This window comes from Delphinus delphis, chromosome 9 (genome assembly GCF_949987515.2).
Source record: "Delphinus delphis chromosome 9, mDelDel1.2, whole genome shotgun sequence".
Classification (NCBI taxonomy): domain Eukaryota; kingdom Metazoa; phylum Chordata; class Mammalia; order Artiodactyla; family Delphinidae; genus Delphinus; species Delphinus delphis.
The window spans coordinates 82,944,910-82,969,874 of NC_082691.1; the positions used below are offsets into that span (position 1 = coordinate 82,944,910).

Genomic DNA, 24,965 nt, shown 5'->3' on the forward strand with positions numbered 1-24,965 from the left:
TATTGTCCAGTGGCAAGATTCTCAGAGAAGCCGGGATTGTGGCAGACGGGATGAGGAAGTGCTGCTCAGCAAGTAGCAGCGACTAGCAGGGAGGCCTTCCTCCCCACCCGCCGGCCCTAAGGCACACGGTCCGCCTGCGGGGCTGCGTGGGACAGAGTTCGGTAAAGCGCGGGGGGACGGCAGGTCTGCGATGGCTGAGGACCCCAGGGAGATCGCCGACGCCCGAGTGGACTTCGAGAGCTCCGGCGGGTGCGGCGGGAAGGAGAGGCGCGACGGGCGAGGCTTGGGCTGTGCCGGGCGCGGTAGCGTCCGCCGGCGGCCGGGCGGCGGCGCTCACGGGGGCGCGGGCTTCCCCAGGCCGCGGGCGGCGTGCTGGCGCTCCCGGGCGGCGCCGCCGCGGAGCTTGGCGCGGCAGCTGGCGGCGGCCTGGCGCGTGGTGACGGCGCCCGCGGGAGGGCAGCGGCTCCCCGGGGCGGCCGGGCGCAGGGCGGCGGCACTGCGGGGCGACGGCTTCCCGAGGCTTCGGCCCGCACGGGCGGCAGCGGTCCCCAGGGAGAGAGACAAAGACACGCCGGTTAGAAACGGGCCGAACGCGCCGGCGCCTCCCAGCTAATCAAGGAGCCGCCAACCCAAACTCGGCGCGATGCCATTTCCGCCCAACAGGTTGTCTGTCACGTAAACACAGGAGATAAACCTGTGTTGATCAGAGGAAAACAGCATCCGATTGAAGTGTCATTATACACGTTTTTAGCAATTTAGGGAAATGTACCAAAACCCTTAAATTTTTTAATACTCTTTGACCCAGAAATTCTAATTTTAGAGTTTTCCCTTAAGGAGTAATTATGAACACATGCAAAAATTTCATATGGGGTATTCAGTGCAGTATCTGTAACAGCAAAAAACAACAGGCAAAGAAAATGGAAAAAAAAAATTTAAGGAGAAACCGGGAATATCCTATATCCCAAAATACAATTATAGTCTTTCTCTTATAGTTGATACTAACCTGCTATTAAAACAATGCTGGGATATAACTATTCATATGGAAAGGCATACTAAATAGAATGAAAAAAATTAGGTTCCTCCCCATTTGTAGTGGTGGGATGTGTGTATACTTTATGTGCGTACATGTGTATACACACACAACACACCACACATGTATAAAACAATGGAGAGAAACACTCCAAAATGTTAAGTGGTTATCTTCAGGTGATGAGGCTGCAGGTAATCTTTATTTATATATTTCCCAAATTGTATACAATAAGCATATCTTTATAATAAAAAAATCAAGTAACTTAATAAAAGGCATTTTAGTTCATTCTTATGTGCCCATTCTAACTTTCTACCAATTCAAAATTATATTTTATATTGTGTAGCAAAGTGGTGGACATCAAAAGATTTTAAGAATGAATGAATGGTCCACAGAAGTAGTTTATCTTCCTCAAAAGTTCTGAGTAAATCACAGTATTTCAGAGCAGTTTATGCCTTAAACGTTATGCAGTTAATCAAAACCACTGTCTTCTGTGAAGTTATACCTTATTTCACTCTATTAAGCATTTCTACTTCAGGAAGAAAAAAAAAAAAAGCTTTCTGGGCTGCTAACGAACCTAATTTGATTTGTAATCTCCACAGACTTAGGAACACAAAGTTTTCCGAAAAAAAATTACCATACTTTTGGAACAAATGTTTTAGATAATACCAATGTTTTCACAATGTATTCAATAATTTGCTCTTTAAGTTGAAAGAACTTAGTGGGAGCAAAACTAAAATACTGCAATAAACGAGAGTCTAAACTTTACATCTTGGTCTTCCAGTCATAACAAATTTAAATTTTTAGCACTCATTAATACCAAGGGAATCTGTTTTGCTAAACCTTGTTCCAGAAAAATGTGTACGATGACAATAAAATTATACTAATGTAACACAGGGATGGGATTCCAGGGCTTTGTTATTAAACTGATAGAAGATCCATTTAATACATAAGTTCCAATGATATTTTAAGCCAAAGTGACCTCAGAGTTGTCAGACTGATTTTCCTTAATGATGAGTAAATCCAAGCTTAGATGTTTATTAGAATGCTGCTTAAACAGATGATGACCTAATCAACCACACCATCCTGCAAGTTTCCTTCCCTCTGCAGGTACTGGATAAAATGATCATGTCTAGAGACATACCTGTAGTAAAAAAAATTATCAGAAATAAAATATACAAAAAAAACAAATCCTAAGTGGTCAAAACTTTGTGTTAACCAACTGCTCAAACAGAAAGTGTGCATGAGGTTTTTATAAAGCAGTGTCTCTCCAAAACCCTTATTTTACACCAAATGATTTAACATAACAGTATTAAATGCATAAGACAGAACATTTTTGGAGCGCTATCATCTAACTTTCATTTGGTGTATCATGTCCACACAGCAATTTCAATTTAATTCAACATTTTTGAGTGCCTATTATGTCTCAGGCACTGTGCTCAGACACTAAGAACCAAAAAAAAGACATGAGATTCCTTCCTTTGAGAAGCTCTATCTAGAAAATTACCTTCAGATTATTCAGATAACTCCAACCCTAAGGCTAACCTGAATCCCTAAATCACGCTGCAGTCCTGCCAAAGCTTTCCTTCTCATATCCTTCAAATGAGCACTTTCTAATTTCCTGTCATTCCTTTGCTCAAATTCATCCAGAGCATCCCATTGTCTCCACACTAGCAAAATTATTAGTTCTTAACCTTTTAGGGGAATCAAATAATAGTCCGAGATTCTGCTTAGACATGGACTTTGTCCTCCAGAAGCATGCACAGAAATGCATACACCATATACTTTATTTCACTGCACTAGAAACTGATTTCTTCAACATAAGCAATATACAAAAACAAATATTTACAAAGAAAGGAATCCCTCCCTCACATTGTTATTTTTCATGAAAGAAAACTGGTGACTTCCTGAAAGAAATTTTAAAATTCTAACTGCTTAGTAGTAGATCTGAGATTTGGCTTGAGTTGAAATTGTAATATGGACTTTGACACAGCAACACATACATAATCTTGGATAATCAATTATAACTTTTTCTCCATGGCAACAATTGTTGAAATCCTTGACTCACAAAGGTACACAGAACCAAAGCAGAATTTCATAGAATGCTTTGTCAGGTTAAGGTAGCCTGTGTACTAGAACACTAAATTCCTCTAAGGCTTTCAAGTTGAAGTCAAGTCACATTATTTCCTCTGCCTTCAAGTTCAATTAAGACCTCTGGAAAGGCAGCACATTTCTTTCTGTCTAGTAGAGAAAAACATCATGTTCTGTTCCCATTTCTTGGCAATACCTCTTGGAAAGGTGGTGACAGCTGCTGACATGGAAAGTAATGAGGCACAATGACATGTGGCTATCCCTCATCAAAGCAGGAAAACCATGATGTATGCCTGACATCACAAGTGTACATCTGACCTCAGAGTGCTATCATTTTTTTCCTGCCATCTGAATAATTATCAGAGAGAGACGGAGAGATATTATCTTGAAGATATTGACAGCCTTTCCAGTTTCCAAAAAGAGTCCTAAAATGAAATTCTTTGTTGATGACACCAGAGAGCCCATGAAAACGTGAAGGTTGATGCACTGAGAGGCATCAGTTATCCAGTTGCATGATGAACGGAAATGGCATGGCGCCCATTTTTTTCCAACCCTGGAATGAATGATACCATTTGACAAACACTGCCTCAATTCTCTTTCATGGGCCATATTTAAGAAACTTTGCGCCAAACTACTTGACTCTCCACTCCCCTAACATATACTATTATTTCCCACCTCTATGCTTTTGTTCTTGGCATTTCATCCATCAAAAAATGTCTTCTCCCTCCTCTCATGTATTCAAACACTGCCCATCCCTCAAGACCCTCAGCCATTCTAATTAGCTTTCCCTGATTACTGCAGTCTGAAATGATCTATCCATTTTTATGAACTCCCACAATGTTTACTATTTATAACTGTCCTCGAAGTGTGGTTATGAGACCACCAGCTTCAAAAATGCACCATAATCTGTATTTTTACAAACACCAGAAAGAGCTGTAGCAATTTCTCCACTGTTTTCCTAAACCTATTTTGCCATTCTTAAAAAAAATAACTTATCCCCAGATGGATGGAGAGGAGAAGGCTGACAACAATGCTTATTGTTGCCCGAGTGACAGATCAACTCATCTCAATTATTCCTTTCTGTACTCATTTTCACACAAGAAGTTTGATTTGTCAAGTGTGTGTTCACCAGATCGGTAATGCCATTGTTGACTGCTGAATTTACCACCATCATAACTCTACCCCTGGATTGTTCAATCATTGCCTCCCAGTTCCGTGGCCACCTGCTATTCTAAGGATTCAGACCATTTTCAAAATAACTTTACACTCTATGAGAAAGAAGTTAAGCAGATTTGAAGTTAAGGTAAGCTGATTAGATGGAAAGGCCTACAATCGACATCATCCACTCAAATAAGATATAAAATTACCTATATCCTAGAGCTGAGCAGTAACTTGAAGATTATCTCTTCCAACAGATTCACATTACAGACGGAAGAACTGTGGGGAATGGGGTATTTTGGAGCAAGAAACTTAAACTTTAGAAGTATCAAAATCTCAACAAAATGGTAGCAAAATCATGCAGAGTCAAAAGGGATTCAACATGAATGATAAATGCAATTGAGTTAAAAGAATCAGGAATTAAACAATGAAAATAACTCAAAATGTGAAAGATGAGATTGATCAGTCATCTAAAGAAATGGCCCTTTAAAAGACTGTCTTTGACATTACAAGTACCAAGGTAACCTGAACTTAATACCAGTTACATTTATTAATATTAGTTATCATTTATTTACTGTATGCCAGGCACTGGGCTAAGTGTTTTACATACATTGGTGCAATTTTATTAAACTCTAATGGGGAAAAAAATGTGCTAAAGGAGACAATCTATAGTATCTGTAAGAAAAGAAATCAAGAAAGCAAAAGCCGGCCATCTGTCTGCATCCTGGTCTACGAGAAAGGATTCTCTGAAAATTGATGAATATCTGGTCTGAGTGGCAAGTATATTCCTATGGGAAAGATGAATGTATCATACTACCAGAGCTTGCTGATACTGGTCACTAAGAGCTGATTCAATGCTCATCAAGAAACCTTCTCATTATAATTTAGTATATCTGCCTACTGGGAGAAAATACACTGAACCATAAACATGAGAAGCCAGTGTCCCTGATACATCTCATGACAAATTTAAAAAGTAGTATTGTATTTATACACCAGTATCTATGAGGCTGGTCAGAGTGACACAGTCCTCAAGCACCTAGTCACCTTGCTAGGTGAACCAGTAATGCCCCTAGATGAACCAATAGGGCCAGCCTTAGAAAGTAGTGACCATGTGAAAGTTACTTGTGAGGCCTAGCAGGGAGGCTAGCCTGCCCTCTGTCTTGCTGTTCACCATCTTCAAACTACAATGCCACATGATTTCAAACACATGCATGCAAGGAAGAACCATTTAATTCAAAACAGGAATAATGGAAAATGGAGGAACAAGATACAGAGTTGTTTCTCCATGTTCCAGAGCACTACCTTGTGAATTTAGAGCTTAGTTTCTACAGCAGAGAAGGCTGAAGATTTGTGTGGTTTTTTTTTTTTTGGTTTGTTTGTTTATGGCACCAATAAGTAATTATTTCATTTATTAAAACAATTAGTCACCTAAGCAAAAAAGAAAAAGTTCGAGTAGAACTTGGACATATAAACTTTTACCAAAGAATAAAGATTAAAACATTTCTCACGTCCAAAAATATGCACAATACGCAGTTACTTAAGGGTTTTGTTTCTGTTTGGGGTTTTTTGTCAGTTTTTGTTTTCTGATGATACCTCTACAGGCGAGATCTATATAAATACAGCAAGGTCCTAACATGACTTATCACAATTCTTGACAAGACTTGAGTTCATGATGTCACATCAAGAATTCCAAAGTCAGAATGCAGTAAGAACCATTAAGACCCTGTGTCCAGGGTCAAGGATAACACACATAAAAGTTGTGCTAATGCTATGAACCTCAAGGATACAATTTTATTTGTTCTACTACTGAATTTTAACTATTGTGATATTATGAAAATATACTTTTAGTCTGATTAACTTTTTTCCAATCAATAATGGAATTATAATTAATACTATTTTCAAACAGAATTACTCAGTAAATGATACATGGAGAAGTACTGCCATCTTTAGGGAGAATGCAGGATTACTAATTATCTAAAGTAAAATTCAAGTATAAGTACTTGGCCTCTATGACTCTTAACATGGACATTTGGTATGGTTCACATTTTTTTTTAATGGATTTGTCTTTTGTAATACAGTCTGGTCCAAAAGGTGTAAAATCAAGCAGTTTTAATAGGCCCCATTAATCTCTGAAAAATAAAGCAATAATTGCATTGACAGAGAAGCTAGCCAAAATAAACCCTGAATGATCAAAATTAAGGGTGTATTTTTATACAGATGACCATGAGTCATCTCAAGAAGATTAAAGCACATAGTTAAAACCTGTTTTGAGAAACAAATGAAAATTTTTTCTGATTTGCATATGAGTTTGGAGATTAGAAAATAAACATTTGTGCTTTAATATTTATAACACCACTGCTTGTCACTGGCACTAAGATACTAAACTGCTTTGTACATACTTACTATACAAGTTTTTACACAAGTTTAAAAGTAAATGATTTCCCTGAAAATTTCACCTGCCATTTCTTTTTCATATATTAAAGAAAATATCCCAATCAGCTATTTTGGGTAACTAGTAGTAATAATTATTATGTACATTTCACTTTAGCATTTATCATAAAATAAATCCATGACCATGCTCTCTTTCTGAAAGAAATGTGAAATACCACATTATGTTGCACATGAGGTACTCAATACGATATGCTAGAAGCAAAGAATAATTTAACACTTTGTTCACATTAACTAAAACTGGTTGTCTAAATGATAGGAAGTAAAGTAAAATGGAAAGTTCATGGACCAAGGGATAAAAACATCTGTGTTCTACAATTTTCAGACATAATGTTAAAAAGTGAAAAAAAACAAGGTACAGTATAGTATGCTACCATTTGCGTGAAGGGGAATATATACATTTATATGATTATATATACATAAAACAGATCTCAAAAGCCCAAGAAACTGGAAACTAACTTCTTAACTCTGGGGAAGAGAATGAGAAAACCAAGAGATGGGGTGGGAAGAAAACTTACCTTTCACAGTACATCTCTCTGTACTGTTTAATTTTGTTAACATGTACATGTTATTACCTACTAAAATAATCTTTAAGAGATAGCTGGTCTCTATTTCTGACTTCTTCACTGACCTTGTGCAATCACTTACCTCAATTTTCTCCATTTTAAAATGAGGTTATACTACATCTCTATAGTTCCCATTTACAATTCAACAGAATTTTGGCTCAAAAGAAGGTATATACAAAATGTATATACCAGATGGCTAAATAAAATAACTATAAGCCTGACTTTGCAGTGACTTACATACATGATATTATAATTATTTATACTCTGCCTGCTCTGTTCCCACCAGGCTACAAAAGCAGCATAGTAAGCAAAAGAATCTGGGAAGAAAATTCATGTTTGTGAACTTGACAATGTTTCTCTTCTTTGTTTTTATTCTTTATCAAAAGTAAAAAATCTGGTTAGTCCTGGGAGTTCCCTGATGGCCTAGTTGGTTAGGATTCCAGGCTTTCACTGCTGTGGCCTGGGTTCAATCCCTGGTGGGCGAACTGAGATCCCACAAGCCGCAGCCAATTAATAAATAAATAAATAAATAATAATCTGGCTAGTCCTCTTTATACACACACACACACACACACAAACTATTGCTTCTAAGATACAGACTCTCAAAACATATTTTGATACATGAGTAAATATTAAAAATAATTATAAAGAGGTAGAATCTTGTGGTAGAGTTTAAAAATGGATCCTGGATAAGGAAAAAGTTGAAAAATCACCCCTGTATTCCCCTAAAATTAGCCCAAGAACCTCCTAAAAATCATCCATAATCTTCATAAACACAAGATACTAGCAGACCAGGCAGGGTAGCCAAGGGTAGAGCAACAGAAGGTTTAGACCAGTAAAAACAGGACATGAAGAGGATACTGACATCTGGAGAACAGGAAACGGGGACAGGCCTGATGTTCCATTCATTCATGACCTTACATGCTGTAGAGCAAAACTGTTAGTCTTGAGACTCAGAGGGCTTACAGTCTAATCATGGGGACACTGTAATTAAATAATAATGCATTAATAACAAAAAGGATGAAAGTGAAAAAAACTGGTAAATCTGAGTTCATCAGAGGAAGAGGTAACCATGGGTTGGAGCTACCAAGAATAGATTCATAGAAGAAACAGCACTTTAAATCTGTGTGATAAGCAAAATGATGATAGCATGGACAAAATAAAGTCAGCAAGGGGAATCAGTGCTGGTAGTAGGATGATAAATTTAGTTTTAGTCACAGTTTGATTTTAAACAGTAACTTGGCAAAAAAAAAAAGTCAGAAATTATTTTTCAAATATTGGGTTGCCAAGTTTTCTTGATAGAATACAGGAGTGATGACATGATAGAGATATATCAAAAGTGACCGAACAGGCTCAAATATAAGATTAATATGCATCTAGATACAACTTTTAATAGGGCAGGGCTCTGAAGTATGAGAAAATCATACCTATACAGGAGGCTTGGCAACCCTCTTCCAGTATTTTCTTGCAAGTACCTAGTATTATTTCCTATCACAACCTTCATACGCAAGAGTCAGCTCCACCCAAAATACAACAAAATGAGGAAATCAAGAGGTGCCGGTTCTACCTTTCCATTGATTAAGATTGTGAGTTGGGTCTGCCGAAAGAGTTCTGTGTGTTTTACTACATGAAAAAAATGTCAAAAAAACTAACCTCTCTCTCAACGATCTAGTAACCTTGTGAAGCTAAACGAATAATATAGAACCATGTAATAACTTTTGGCAAGATACATATTCAAGGTATTATCTTATGAATAAAGAGTGTACATGTATGTGTATGAGTGTGTGTGTGTGTGTTGTTATTGGTGACATACTGATAAATCTTGTAAGAAATTTCTAAACAAAATTTATCTCTAAAATGTTGGGCAAGAAAGAATATCAACAAATATAAAGAAGGTTATTAAACAAATGAAGTCCTCAGTGCAGAAAATATAAATTCTAAAATTCTACTCTACCATTCGTTTTTGTTACAATCCTTCAAACACCTAAATACACATATTACCTTTTTTTTAGTAATCTCTTAGTGATTTACTGATGTGAGAATGAGTATACAGAGGCTTGCTGGGGGGAGGGAAAAATCAATGTTTAGAAACAAATTTATTTAAAAAGGAAGATCTGAAACAGGTGTTAGTTAAAAGTTTATGATTTAAAATAATTCTGTGCTATAGCAATGTGCCCTGTGTTATTTTGACATGGTTGTTAGGTTTATGCTGATGTCTACTGTTGATTAATTTAAAGTTCAAATAACAAGAAAATGAAACCATTTTCAAAGCATTAAAACAGAAAACTTTTAAGTTTTTTTTCTCATTTTACTATAGATTATAAGATTATAATAAAACGTTGTTTTATTATAGTTATCCTCTTCTAGTTCAAGTCTGTCAGCATTTCTATTACTGACTTCCGTTTTAAGTTTCATAACTCAACCATAAAATCTGCTCTATTGAAACCTGACACACAGTCTCCTGGGAATTCTTCCCTTTAAAGGCAGATTTTAAAAGTTAATCAAAAGTTGGATAGCTTAAATGGTATACAGACCTACACTTTCAGTATTAAATCATTGGTTTCGATCCCAAGCAGGACTGACTTCTTAAAAGTCATTCTGCATACCCTCCTAAGTATACGCTGGCCAGGGCAGGGTAAACAGGCTGCTTCATTTCAGTTCCAAGAAGACAAAAATCTCTACTTGAACTCTAGTGGTTAGCTAGATGGCAAGACCTAAAGTTTTATTGTTAGGTTCTCCCTTCAGAAAGGAGGTAAAAAGAGAGAAACCAGTGCGGAACACAGGAACATACATGACAATGCAGGGCCTAGTTTTCATTTCATTGTTATTTTAAATATTCACCAGTCCAAATAGTGCAGCTTGGCAAAGTAAAATTACTGTAATTTATTTCAATAATCTGTTCAATGTTTAATAGCATATTTTTGCCCTCAGAATCTGGCTATGGATACTAAATTACTTAAGTTTATCATATGGATTATGTCAGATTCTATTAGTTTACCCAGATGGCTTCCTCCCAGTTTTCAGAAATAGTTTCTGCCTTAGTCAGAGACATAGGGACTAAGTCACAAACAACTCCTGGATAGACCAAAGCCATGGGAGTCAACAAACACATCTTCTTCAGTCCAAGAACACTGATTGTTTTATTTTTAAAAGTAGGATATTTCCTTTTTAAAGAAATAATCTTTTAAAAATAGGTCTTACAGAGTTTTGAAAAAGCCCTCAAAATACAAGACGGATTAGTTCACATTGCCTAATACTATTACAATTTAATTATCTAGCACTTCTTAAAGTAGTATCAAATACATGCTATATTATAGATTTCATACGTTGCAATGGGGGTGGGGAGTGGCAGTGGGGAGGAGAACTGGTGCTAGCTAAACATCATTTCCCAAATGAAAAACTGAAATAGGAAGGCACTGACCTAAACTGTAAAATAAACCAAAAGAATGTGAGAATTAGTATGGTATGTTGACTCTATTCTTGCCAGTAATCTCTACATTTTCAACCACCACAGGTACATGAATGATCCCTAAATCTCCAGCCCCTGTGCAATCTCTCTCCTGACCTCTAGTCTGTATATCCTACTCACACTAAGCATCTCCAATATGATGTCCCACAAGCACCTCAAACTCAACATGTCTAAACTTTAATTCAACACTTCCCCGGAAAAGTGTTCCTCCTCCTGTGAGTAATAAGCAAATTAATCCCTACCTTGAAGAATGGTACCACCTACCTGCCCAACCAGAAGGCCCAAACTAGATGCCATCTTCAACTCCACTTCAGAAATTCCACTTCTGAAATAATTATAGTATCTGTATCCATCTCCATAGCCTCAGTGCCATTACCTAAAATTAGGTCCTTATCACTTCTTAAATTTCTGAAACTGGTTTCTGTTTGATTTCCCCACCACAAATCTTACCTTTATCCCATCTCCAATTCAGTCTTCTCAATGCTATCAGATGCCCCTGGCTTAAAATCCTTCAACAGCTACTCCTAATTTTGAAAATATGATTCAAACTACTCACTTGGTATATAAGACCTTTCTTGATTCGGCCATAATTCCTTCCCTTGGTCTACATGTGGTCTCATGTCCTCTGTACCTACTTGGAAAGTTTGTCTGCCTAGCTAACTCTTTCAAAACTCAACTTAAAAATGAATGAATGAATGATGAAAAGCCTTCGCTAAACCCTCAGTGTGCCTTAATATTCCACTTCTGTGTATCCTTGTAACATGTTCTTCTTTCACAGTATTTGAGAAAAGGAACTGCATTTCTTATCTCTGTAACCCTAGCACCTAACTAAGTGCCTCACACAAAGCAGGAGCTCAAAATGTCTACTGAATGGATGAAGCGAGTCAACCTAAGACAGTGAAATCTCAAGAATATTGATGAAATTCTGACTTTTGAAACCTGAGCAGGCTCCACAGGGAGAGGGAGATTAATTTGCTTATTACTCACTGATCTGTTTCTAGATAATATTTTTAAATAATTTTTTCATTTTCCATTCAATAAAAGTTTGCTAAATTAAAATCTTTAATCTTTAAAAGGCAAATAAATTCCTCATGTCAAACACAACTAGTCCTACAAGTAATGAACACATTAATTAACATGTGGTACAAAGGCCTGCATCACTCAAGAGGCTAAAAAGGAATCTGGGTTAAGTCAACTTAGCAAATACCTGTTTGTCTGCATGGCTAGGGTACCACCTATGTATTAACAACAGGTCAACAAATCTAGCTGCCACTACTCTACAGCCCCCAAATCAACTACAGTCACATCAGCGTTAATGTGAGTGTGGGGTAATATAATTGTTGACTCTCATCCTTAGGGAAATAAATGCAAACGACAGAAGGCAGAAGCCCATTACTATTTCAGAAAGGCCAGAACTACAGACCAAGGTCTGTGAAAATGTAGGAAGATTCTAGGACCCCGTAACTTTTCTGCCTTTGCTATCTCCTGTTTTCCTATACTGATAAGCTATCTATTATCGATCCACTCATTCAACAAATATTTTTTAAGGACTACTATGTCCCAAGCATTGTGCTAGGCACAGGGTCTACATAACTCTCCCCAGTCTGTTACATAAATCTCTCCAGTGCGAAGACAGACATTAAACAAATCAATGCACAAATATAAACATAACTAAAAACTGTATTTAATGACAATATGGAAAGGAACATGAAACAGAACTATAAGGGAGACTACTCTAGATTGTCTTTAGAAGTGACATTTAAGCTGAGATCTGACAATGAGTAAGTTAGTCAAGCAATGAACCTACAGTAACAACAGATCTGTGTTTTAGGTAGGTAGTTCTGACAGCAGCATGGAAGACAGATTAGAGAGGAGGTCGGTTAACAGATTATTGCAGTAGTATAAATAAGAGATAGTCCTAACTAAACTATTAAAGGTGGAGATGGCAAGGAGGACCCAAATGTAAGAAACACTGAATTGCAGGATGAACAGGCATTGATCGCTGATAAGGTAAAGACTGTAAGAGAGAGAAAGAAGTCAAGGTATTTCCTAGGATTCTAATTAGCCTAGGTAACCAAGAAGGTAGGAGTGTGAATAATTGAAACAGGGAACAATAAACGAGAAGCAAATTTAAAAAGAAGGTAAGTTTGGCTTACTGAGTTTCGTTGCTGGTAAGATATGGAGAAATATCCATGTGGAGATGTCTGACATGTAACTTTGAAAACAAATGGTCTAATAATCAGAATCGCCAGGCTAGAAAATAGGTCTGGGGTCATCTTCACAGAAGTAATAAGTGATGCTTTAGGAGTGAAGGAATCAGTAAGAGTATTAAAAAAAGAACAGAAAAAGGAGGAAGGAAACTCTCTGATCATATTTAAAGACGTAGAAACAAAATAAAAGTCAGTGGCAAGAGAGGAAGAATCAGAGTTCACAGGACCATCAGTTCAAGAAATATTTATCAACATCCACCATGTTCCAGGTACTGTGCTAGATGCTAGGGGTATAAAGAAAAGACAGGAGTTCTCAAGATGCTTCCAGACTATGGGGAGAGACACAAATAGATAAATTCAATATAGTTATAGATGGGGCACTACAGAAACACACAAGGGGGAAACCCAGCCAAACCCAGGAGATTAAGAAATACTCACTGGAGAAGACAGTGTATGATCTAAGGCTCTAAAATTAAGTAAAATCATGCAAAGAAAATTGGTAAGGACAAACCAGATGAAATCAAGAGAATGCTCCTAGACTTTTGGAATGCTGAACAGGATAACAGGTTATAGAAAAGAACTGGAAGAAGCTGAGAGGCTAAAGTGATTTAAATTGGAAAGAACAAAGTTAAGAGAACCAGAAGATGAAAAAAGTAGACAAGAGGTTTTGGTAGGAAGTTTACAGAAGATTCTGGGGGAAATGTTACAGAAGGGAGATTGAGGGAAGCTGCCAAGCTGTATGAGGATCTGGGAAGAGATGGGCAAAGAGAACTTGTATGAAGCTTGCTGAGCTTAACGTAATTGTACCTTTCTATCTCCTTAGAAGATTTCTGTAAAATAGTAAAAAGTTCATTATTTTCCAAAGATTTGGAAACTTGTCTGTTTCTTTTGGATGCAATACCATGCTGAGACCAGCCCAAAGTGACTTAGTTACAAGTAACCATGAAAATCTTGGAAAGGTATATTTTTGTAAGCATTAATGGTCATAGAGAGTTCAAGCATGATGGGAAGCAAGAAGGCACTAGATTTAGCATTTCTGTGGTCACTGATGGCCTTCAAGTGAACTCTCAATAGAAATGTAGGGGTAGGGAAAAACTATATGGTTCACATGTGAATGGTATAGGCATGGCTCAATATTGTTCATTCACTCAACAAATATTTATTGAATGCCTACCATGTACCAGGAACGACCCTAGGCCCTGGGGAATCAACGGTGACCAAGGCACAGGTCTCCTAAGAGCTTAATGGAGAAAGGAGACAACAAAATAGACAATTACAGTATAGTGAAATTAGTGCTAAAGCACAGTATGAGAGGACATGAAGTTTGACAGTGAAAGGAAGGAGGAACAGATGGCAGTAACTAGACTGAAGGTAGTCTGGAGGGGAAGTTTACCTTTTGGCTGAAAGGAATTTGAGCATGTCTTGAGGGGAGAAGTTTGTGGAAAGGGAGACAGAGATGAGGAGGAGGAAGGAGAGGACAGTTGGAGGAAGGTCTGAGGAAGAAGACTGGCAACGGCAGAAGTGTTGGACTTGGACTTCTTCCTTCAAAGAACCAAAGAAGGAACCGAAGACAAAACTGTGATGCAGAAGGGGAGCATAAAGAAATGTCTTCTACCCTTTGTCATGATATAGGCAAGGCTGCCTCTTATCAAGGAAGCAAAATAGGACTGGAGGCTTTAAGGGCAGTATAAAAGTTCTGAAGTAGCAATGTGAGAATTGGATAAATGAAATAATTAATTCTAATTCCTAAGATTACACAAATGACAGAAGAGGCAATCAACAATTGTATGCTTAGTTTGTTTAGATCTGGGAGTGGAATATGAAAGTGAAATGTGAGATGCATTTCATAGAATTGAATAGGGATGAATTAAACAAAGGTAAGTCTTAAAAAAAAAGAATTATCAAAAATCACTAAATGTACACCCAGTGTATAACTGATTATGGATTATTTACCAGGGTATACAGTCAGTACAGCACTCCCATGAATTTGAACCTGTCACCACTACTTAGTAGCAATGGCAGAAGCTAGGAGCCTCAAATTAAAAAGTCAGGAAACAGAAGCCATCAGCAATAGAAACGAAGAGGAATTCACAGGTAGAGAAGCTATATACATTAGAAGATGAGGTAATGGGAAAAGACGCTTAAAAGCAAAGACATATTGTGGACTAATATAAGCCTAAAGATAACTGATGTAATGTTGCTGCTTTCCTTCTCTCCTTCTTTCCACATTCTCCTAGCTGTTTTATGCCAGGTACATTGTGAGGCATTAGTGATACAAAGAGAAGACATAATTCTTGCTTATAAATTCAGAATATGTTCTTGTACCCATAGCCTAATTTTTACAAAAAATAATAATAAAACTGAAAGCTGTTCTGAGTTTTGCTACTCAAAACTATGCATTGTTCTATAAGACATTAATCACAAGGAAGCACAATTACATCATAAAAAGTTCAACAACTTCTTGAACAATTAGCAAAAGGTGCTGCCAAACACGGCAGCAGGTTAAGTACCCATAAAATAATATGTTCTAACTTAATAAACTGCTGTCCATCTTGGCTTTATCACAGACGTTACATCTGACTTTTCCTTAAATGGCTGGATTAATACCAACAAAAAGGCAACGAACATCAAATGGCAAAGCAAGATAACCAGAAACTATTTGGCAAGTGCCAGAAAGTATTTTGGCAGCAAACTGATAGCAATTTTAGTGATCACTGTAACAGTATTAATACATATTTATTGAGCTCTTGAGCCAGGCATTGTGCTAAGTATATTACATACAATATATCATTAAACTTTTATAAATTCCCACAATAAACCGACCTATACCGCATTTCCTAATACCATCATTATACAGACAAGAAAATTGAAGCTTAGAAAAACTAAGTAACTTGCCCAACATACACAGTTAGTAAGCAAAGGAGCCAGGACCTGAACTCAGGTATGCATGATTCTTAAAAATCCATGTTTTAACCACTGTGTGATTCTGTTTTCCCAGAAGAATGGAATGGTGCCAGACACATGATTAACACTCAATAGTGCCTGTCCTTGAAGGAATGAATAAAGCAGCTATTGCAGAGTAAGCCCAAATGCGGAAAATACAAGAGCAGAAGCAATACTTTAAGGTTTCACTAAATCACCAACTCAAATTGTGCAGCATAATTGTGGGTGTCTGGAAAATCACAGCAACTGACAGAATGGCCTAATATGCTGTTACAGGAAATGTAATGGCTCTTTTTGAGTGAAAACTTCAGGCTGCCTATGAATCTACAAAGCCAAAGACGGAAACAGCACCAGGCAGTTCAGAAAAGGAACTGCAGGTGCTCATTAGAAAACTCCTCCCCACATTTTCTCAGTATGGAAAGGATCACTGGTGCTGCACTGACGAACAGTCAAGCCCACAGGTTACCTTTAATTCTATCACCTTTAAAATGAAAGAAAATGATGTGTACTGGAAAGATTAGTACATTCTAGAACTATCCAGATCCCTCTTTTAAAAGACTGGCACCAAAAGATTCCTCTTACTAGGTCCAGGGCCATGTTTTATGGCACTGACTCTGCTACCATGATCACCAACGACAGGACCCACAGAGAGCACCTGTTCCAGGAACAGCCAACCTCTGAAGAGCAACCTATGACCAGCAACCTACGAAGAGGCGTAGCATGGGAGATTTGCCCAACAAGAATGCACCTAACTGAACCAATCAGATTTTCTCTTACAGAAGTCTAAACTCAAGCTATATGGAGAAAGAAAATACTTGAAAGACACAGAAGAGGCAAGCAGTGGAAATAATGAGGCACTTATATAACCACACCGAGAAGATATCAAATGATGTAATTAGTGTCTTTTTTCTTAAAGTAAAAGCAGAGTCTGACACGGGGAGGGGGAAGGGTAAGCTGGGACGAAGTGATATAGTGGCATGGACACATATACACCACCAAATGTAAAATAGTTAGTGGTAAGCAACCGCACAGCACAGGGAGATCAGCTCAGTGCTTTGTGACCACCTAGAGGGCTGGGATAGGGAGGGTGGGAGGGAGACGCAAGAGGGAGGGGATATGGGGATATATGTATATGTATAGCTGATTCACTTTGTTATACAGCAGAAACTAACACACAATTGTAAAGCGATTATACTCCAATAAAGATGTTAAAAAAAAAAAAAAAAAGCAGAGTCTGAGAAGGGCTAATAGCAGCAGAGAAGCCATACTCCTGCTCCTAAGAAGGCAACACCCAGTCCCTAGAGTAGCATTATTTTTTCCGGCTTCTTTAACTGGTTGAAATCCATATGGTGAAGTCAGTTTGTACAATTACTGCTAGGTTCCCTTAAGGCCTGGCCCCTTCTGTCTTAGTTCCCCACACAGCACTCTCTAACGAACCTCTCTTGACCAGCTACAGACCAACTAAAACCCTGCACTCGCAGCAGCAAGCACATAGCACAATGCTCTATCACGGGCACACATGCACTCACACACCTGCAATGAGATGGCATGGCAAGCTGGGTGGTGACTGGTAATCCAAGTACTGTGGGTCTTATTTCCATCTTGTAGAATCTGTGGTTTGAAGACATTGTGTTCTTTAGCTCTAGTTAACTGTTTTAGAAAGAAATGACCTTCAAAGAAGTATCTTAAACCTTAAAAAATAACAATTCATATCATTACAATTATACACTTAGAAACTGAAAAGAGATCCAGGGCAGTTACAGCAACAAAACCATTTCCTTGAAAAGTTTCTTCCTCTGGTGTGTGTTTGTATCCAAATTTCATGGTAACTAAGTGATTGTGTTCACTTACAATCATAAGAAACAACAGCTGACTAGTCAAGACAGCAAGGCAAAGAAAGGGCCAACTGGAAAATCATGAAAACGTTCTGAGGAAAGCTTAACTTGAGGATATAAATATTGATGACGACTCACAAATTTCACTAAGCGTGTTCCCTCTATCTTTATGACAGCCCCATGAGCCTACCTTATGTCCTCAAAGGCTGCCCATTCAAAGGAAAGGAGAATAAAGCTCAGAAAGTCTCAAACATCTACAAATGTCCAGCATGTTGGATTCTTAGTAATTCTTAGTAAAGGAACTAATACTAATTCTTAGTAAAGGAACTTAGTAAATATCTAATGAACAAAAGGCATGAAAATGGCATGGCCACTCTCCTGCAGAAGCTTATACAGAACGACCCTAACAACTTATATGACAAAACCCCAAGAACACTACATAAAAATCTTTTCCCTAAAAGTTAATTTCTTTTCATGTAATTCAATCACTTGTGCACACAATGTTCCTAGTACTTCGCTATTTTTTTTTCTTAGAAGAAAACTATTCCTCACTTTCTCTTCCCATCCAAAATAAAAACTACCAGACACAACCAGTACTTTGGGGTTTAAGTCTACCAAAGCATCAATTTAGCCAAGAAGAGTCTCAACTTTTAAAAAAATATATTTTTGCACAGCTTAGAAAGAAAGACTGACTAAAAGCCACAGTTCCATTTCTCAGAGCTAATTTATTCTCAGGATAATTCCACGGATAGAAGGAATTAAAAACTAATATTCAAAACCTGGGTTGTAAAGAGAGTTCTATGCATTTAGGGTTCATTTTTGTGTAATAATTTCTCCTCTGAACATAACATTATTACATGCTCTTGCATCGAAAGTGTTACCAGATTATACAGGAGCAGGACACCCAGAGAGGCTGCAAGTCATTATTGCTCAAGCATTCAAAGCGTTTGTTTTTGTTTTGGTTTGCCTATTTTTTTCAACCACCTCATTCTACTGTTTAAACATTACTATGTTTTGTGTGCCAGAAACATGCTCAGATACCTGACATAAGAATTTGAGTATCAGAATCATTAAGAAACCACACAACCCACGTGTTGGGACCCCAGCACTTAATCTGCAGATCAAGATATGAAAGTTCATCCAAACCAAGGGACAAAGGTTCTCTGGTGTTGCAAATTAACCCTAGACACAAAAATTTCTAAAATCGTCATCTTATGGTTAAAAAAAACAAGATCAAGAACAGGGAGATGTACGGGTAAACCCTGTTGGTAGATAATTTGACAGTACTTGGGCCTCAAGTGAAATGTGGAGTACTGTCACTAATGCCTATTATTGGCAAGACTTTTGAAAAGTACCATTTCTTATTTCTTCATGACACATTCACCAAAGAAATTCCTGACTTAGCCCAAATAATGCTCTCCTGAAGAATCCACTCTTTCCACAACCAAATGCTTGCTTTCAAATAGTAATGCATATCTACTTTAGTTTCATAGAAATATTTGAACTATGTTACTCAGTTAATATTTGCTCCATGTCAATACTTTACACATGACCAAAACCAAAATATTGTGTGATAGAACAGATACTAAGAGAATTTTAAGACAGATGGGTTGTCCTAAGGAGTAATGATAAAAACAAAGCCTAAACAATGAATGTGCTTAAAACTACCTAATACCTTTTCAAGATAAATGAAAAACTTGAGTAGGAATGATAAACTAGTAATAGCTGCTTAGAAGAAAATTGGTGGCAAATAATAATATAGTTGGTTGTCCTCATTTCCCAGTTAAACACAAAAGCAGCAGTTAAAATCTGATGCGTAGCAATAAACTCTCTTCTAATGCACACATTTCCATTTAAACTTAACTTTACAAGGTAATAAAAAGTTGCACATTTATACTGTGAAAATGACTTATAGTAATCATATCTAACATTTATTGTAACATGACAAGGACCACCCTGTTTTACATGTATTTTTCATTTTCTCCTCAGAACAACCCTATCAGGTAAGAAACATTATTCTCATTTTATAAATGAGGTTAACTAGGATACAGAATGCTTAAGTAACTGAACTTGCCCAAGGTCACACAGGAAATAAATGGTGGATACAAAAATTTCACCAACGAATCTAGCTCCAGATCATTACACCAAACTGCCAACAAGTAATGTAGTGACTGTACTTTGCAAATGATAAAATCTGCATATATAAGGTGCACTGATTAAGGGAACATGCTTTGTGGTCAGACTTAGTGTCAAGTCTCAATTCTATAATTTACTAGCTATGTGAACTGCAGTAAACCACTGAACTTCCCTAAGCTTCAATTTTTCTACTCTGTAAAGTGGGCATGATGAAGGAACAGTTCTTACTCCACAGGGCTCTTGGTGGATTAGGGGCATCATGCATATAAAGGATTAGCAAAGCACTTGGTACATAGTAAGCACTCTATACACGTTAATTACTATCAACTAATACTAAGAATTCTCTTTATTATCATAAACTCTCATTTTAGTACTGGTGGCACTTTCTAAAATAAATTAAATCTATCAATATTGAGATAATAAAAGTTTAGGAAAGTAAGACCCAAAGCCTCAAAGTATATGACAGCACAATTCAGATGGAAAAGGCTACTACTTACTTCAACATCATTAGCAAACATTTATTTAGTGTCTGGATATACATGAAAACGTGCTAGGCACTAAACAGAATTATCAAGACATAGTCCCTGACCTCAAAAATACACAATCAAGCAAATTAATTCTGCTGAGTGGGCACAACAGCACAATCTCCAACTCCGGGCACTTTCTGAACCAGATGCACCTATGGTGCTCATTATGTTCCCCTGTTTGTGGTATGATAGTGGTGAACATATGTAGAGAAAGAAACTTCAAAATAAATAATAAACCTGACAAGTGTAGAATGATAAAGATTCAGGAAGAAATGAGCTGTTTTTCCACACTCTTACCTTCTCAAAAAAATATTTTAGCTATCTTGGTACTATGATCTGTTAATTAACCAGAAGAGAAAAAAGGAAAGAGCTGGAAGCTCAGAACTGAGGTCAAAGAAAAAGGGTACAGAAACAAATTATAAGAGAGAAGGAAGGAATTTAGAAAGTTAGAAAAGCCAAAATAATTGTAGGTGACTTTAAATGAAACACATTTTATTCTGCCATCTAACATGTGCTTTATGCCTTAGAAACCAAACAACTAACAGCCGTACTTAAGATTGCTGATCCTTACTCCTTTTCAATCTTGAGGCTTCCGCTAGCTCTTGAAGTCAGAGAAGAGAAAAAGAATAGCATAAAGTACAGAAGGATTCTGTCTAACACCACAGCCAACATCATGCTGCCCATATCTTAGAGCTTGGCCACTGATCAACTACGAGACTGTGTCTGAATCATAATCCTGATAATCTAAGGATTCCATTAGAAAAGTAAATTCTAAAACTCCTAACTAAGGAACTAGAATATTTCCAAGGGCCACTACAGGAAACCTGAAGACCTAATTTCTGAAGTTTTAGAAGCATTTCAAATCTCATTTTCAGTGGTCATGCTATTCAAAGAGATCTTTTACAGCTTCACAGCAGGAAATGATATTCACTTGTGCTTCTATCTCTATACCTACTTGCCATAATACCTACTGGGAAACTCCTCTTTCTATACCTGCAGCCTCAAACTGTAGCAAAACCACAAAACTCCCCACTACTGCATCCACAGGCTCTCTAAAGCAAACTGAGTAGAACAGCCTACTGACCATAAGGCAATGTAACAAATACATATTCCTAAAAAATGTGAAGGTACTTTTCAACAATACAAGCAATGTGTCAACCGAAAATTTGGCTCATATATATATATATATAAAAAACTAGGCTAAAAGTTAAGGATGGATAATTTATATATTGCTCAAGAATGTGTACATTCAAGGTTTTCTTCTTGAAGTAGGGAGTAAAGAGGGGAAAGAGACATGAACCCCCAAAATGGTTATTGTGCATTCAAGGTATATCTGCATGTTATAATCAACACCTGCTTAGGGAATTCCCTGGCAGTCCAGTGGCTAGAACTCCGTACTCTCACTACCGAAGGCCAGGGTTCGATCCCTGATGGGGGAACTAAAATCCCACAAGCTGGGCAGCGTGGCCATAAAAAAAAAAAAAAAAAAACCATCTGCTTAGTATCAGCCATACTTCATCCAGCTTTTGCTTGCACTATACAAACTTATGAAGTTGAAGCGCAAGCCATACCTTTTACTGTTTCTCCTCTTCCACCAAATTTAGGAATAAAAGGTATCTTCAGGAAGGAAGATGATTTGAATTCTATAGAAGAACTCTCAATTGATCAAATTGCAGCAAAAGTGGATGTAATTTGTAGCCAGAAATAGGTCTTAATATAAAATAAGGAGTTTCTGATGGTTCTTTACCTGCTTCACTACTCCCCCCAACGACAACAAAAAGTACTATAAATACTTGCTTATACAGCCTGTGTGTAGAAAAGCTTCTGGCACAAATTTCTTAGGCCTCTTCTCAAGACCCTCAAGCCTGATCCTCTGAGATGACAAACCTCAAGAGTCAAAATAAAACCAAAAGGGATGAAGACCAGAAAGGAATAGGAAGAACAAAGAATTTCTAATCACTTCTTACTTGTTCATTCTACTTAACTGGTCCTAGTTTAGTCTCTATGCTTCCCATGATCCATTAATTTGGCTATTATGATAAAATATTCTTAATCTCTCTAAGCCCTTCTAATTTAGACAAGTCCTGACATAATGCTATTTTTTTCTCTATGACCCAGATGAAATATTTTTATAGTCCTTGGAACCCTTGATGCCCCCTCCTAAATTCCTGCTCTGTGGCTCTAAGTTACGACAGTGGAGACAAACTGTATGTGAAAGGTCCTGTGGAAACAGGTGAGTAAAGTAAGGGAACTGCAGCAATTGGGCTCTCCACCACCACCATCAGGATATTTCTCTTTCTTCCCTACAGTATTTAACAAGTAAAGCAGAAAGGAAAAGGCCAGCATACACAAGAGAGGCTGCAGCAAAGAGCTACCCCAAGCTTTTTAGGAATCCTCATATCTTTCCATTTGTTATAGGTACCTAAGTCTGGAAAATATCTTTGGAATATGTCTTGTGTGTAGGAATGCATAAAAGATAACACCTTGCAAAAGTCAAACATACAGGTTTAATAACGTGCAACTAATGAAGATGGTTTATAAATGAAATAACACCTACACATTTAGTTCCCTAAATATATTACACTATTAATCATTAAAGTTAGACCTATAAGTACAAGTTTTCCATATGTGGAAAAGTAAATCTGTTTTTAAATTAAAGAGAAATTATTACTCTAATTCTTAAAAATAAAACTATCAGGATAAATTTCAAGTGTAGCTGCTCATAGTCACTGAATAAATTTAAATTTGATAATAAAACATTTAAGTTTCAACCAATGCACCTTCGTTGAAGCACATTTAGCTGAAATAACTTCGAGTCTGGTTTATTTCCATCACATATAGTACATTTTTCCAACAAGAGCATGTACATTCAATATAGAACATTTCCAGCAACAGTTACAGTCTTTCTAGTTTCCTTTCACAGTATATTTTAGTGCAAAGCACTGGGAAGGGTAAATGTTTTTCTAGCTATGAAAGCATTTTATTATGACCTTGTGGATCTTCAACATTTTAAAATTTTATACAAAAAGTATATAGATGGACAGGGTCCCTCCTAAGTACAGGGATGAACCTATATAAAAACATGGTATATTCTCTGCTGTACCTTTTAAAATTATAATTTGACAAAAATTACTAAAAAATAAAATATTCCCTAAAAAGTACAAAATATTGATTACACAAAAACCTGTCCAGTATTTCATTAAAGATAGATGTACTTCTGTTTTCCCTAAAATCTTGATTACAAAAATGGACAAAAATTCATTATTTTCTAAATTTTACAGTAGGGATCAAATATTATCTAAAGTGGTCATTTAAGATTTTACTTGGGAGAGAAAAAGAATCAGGGTTTATACCCCAATCTTCCTTTTTTAGCAATATGTAAAGAAATAAACTAGTATTATAAGAAGTGGATGTGCAGGGATTGTCTGCATCCATAAAATAGCAGTAAGCTATTTATTACCTTCATATTAACATTAGTAAATGTGGGGTCTTTTAAAAAAAAAACTGAAAAATTAAGTTGCATCTATCATTAAAGTGCTTTGTATGAAACTTAAAGAAAAATAGGGGAATGTTTAATTTTCATAAAAACCTCAGATGTTTACAAATGAAGAATGTGATGATCCATGGATGAAAATGAACCGGAAGTTTCCTATAGTATATATTTTAGAATGAAATTTTCAAACATTTAAGTGCTATAGAACAAGTTAGAAATAAATGGATGTAAAAATAATTACAAATATTTAGTAGGCTAAATATTTATAATGTGTTGAGATTTGTCTTTTGGTCCTAACATACGCTCACTAGGAAATTATATATCTGTACAATCCAATAAAAATTCTGCCAAATAAAGTGGAACAAAACTAAAATCGCTAACTTATAAAGTCTTTGATAATTAAAAATCACCAGTGGTGGTATTTTCTTCAGATTGTTGATCACTTAATCAACAAACTGCTGGAAAACAAAATTTGCAACATTTTTGTAGAAACTGTAGACCAAATGCACAGGGGTGGTTAGCTGATGGACTGTGATGACAATACAAAATGTCACAGCTACTTGAAAGTGCTGGAAGAGGCAGTGCCTTAGAAACAAGTGGTTAGATGGTTATTATTTTAGTCAGAAAACAGCAGTTACAGTCATATATTTATCAAATTTTTTTCTTTTTTTTTCCTCATAGTACCATTTGAAGATGTTTAGTGGTTCTAACACCAATTTAAAGTCTTTCCACAAAAATGAACTCCAAACCTTTTCGTACATCACTTGAAGTTATCTGAGGAGAAATGGGAATAAATGAACACTTTTGAGTTTACCAATAAAACCTTATTTTCAAAATAATACAATAGTAAATGACTTCTAAAGGATGGTTTCATCTCAAGTTTTCCACACAAATAAAAAAATGTGTGATAATCAAACCACAACATTTAACCTACTGAGCACTCAAACTAAGTATACTGCTTTAGAATCTGAATCCAAAACTAATTTAATACTAATTAAATATATTAAATGCATTAATACAAGGGACACAGGTACTGAAGGTAAACTTTAAAAATATAGAGAG

At 36.8% G+C, this 24,965-nt stretch overlaps 1 protein-coding gene across 3 annotated transcripts in view; it reads right to left on the minus strand.

Annotated features, from left to right (window-relative positions):
- Window positions 1-234: 234 nt before the first annotated feature.
- The window catches only part of ZNF800 (zinc finger protein 800), a 49,430-nt gene continuing 24,699 nt past the window's right edge, over window positions 235-24,965 (minus strand). The window contains exons 6-7 of one of the 3 annotated variants that reach the window (XR_009520672.1): window positions 17,446-24,677; window positions 411-520 (exon numbers count right to left, since the gene is read on the minus strand). Coding sequence is in view for 2 of the 3 variants with exons in the window: in XM_060020826.1 (XP_059876809.1) it covers window positions 334-520 (187 nt within the window). In the remaining variant the exon portion in view is untranslated. Of the gene's footprint in view, window positions 521-17,066; window positions 24,678-24,965 lie in introns of those variants that run through there. The other 2 variants (XM_060020826.1, XM_060020827.1) reach the window with 2 other exon arrangements.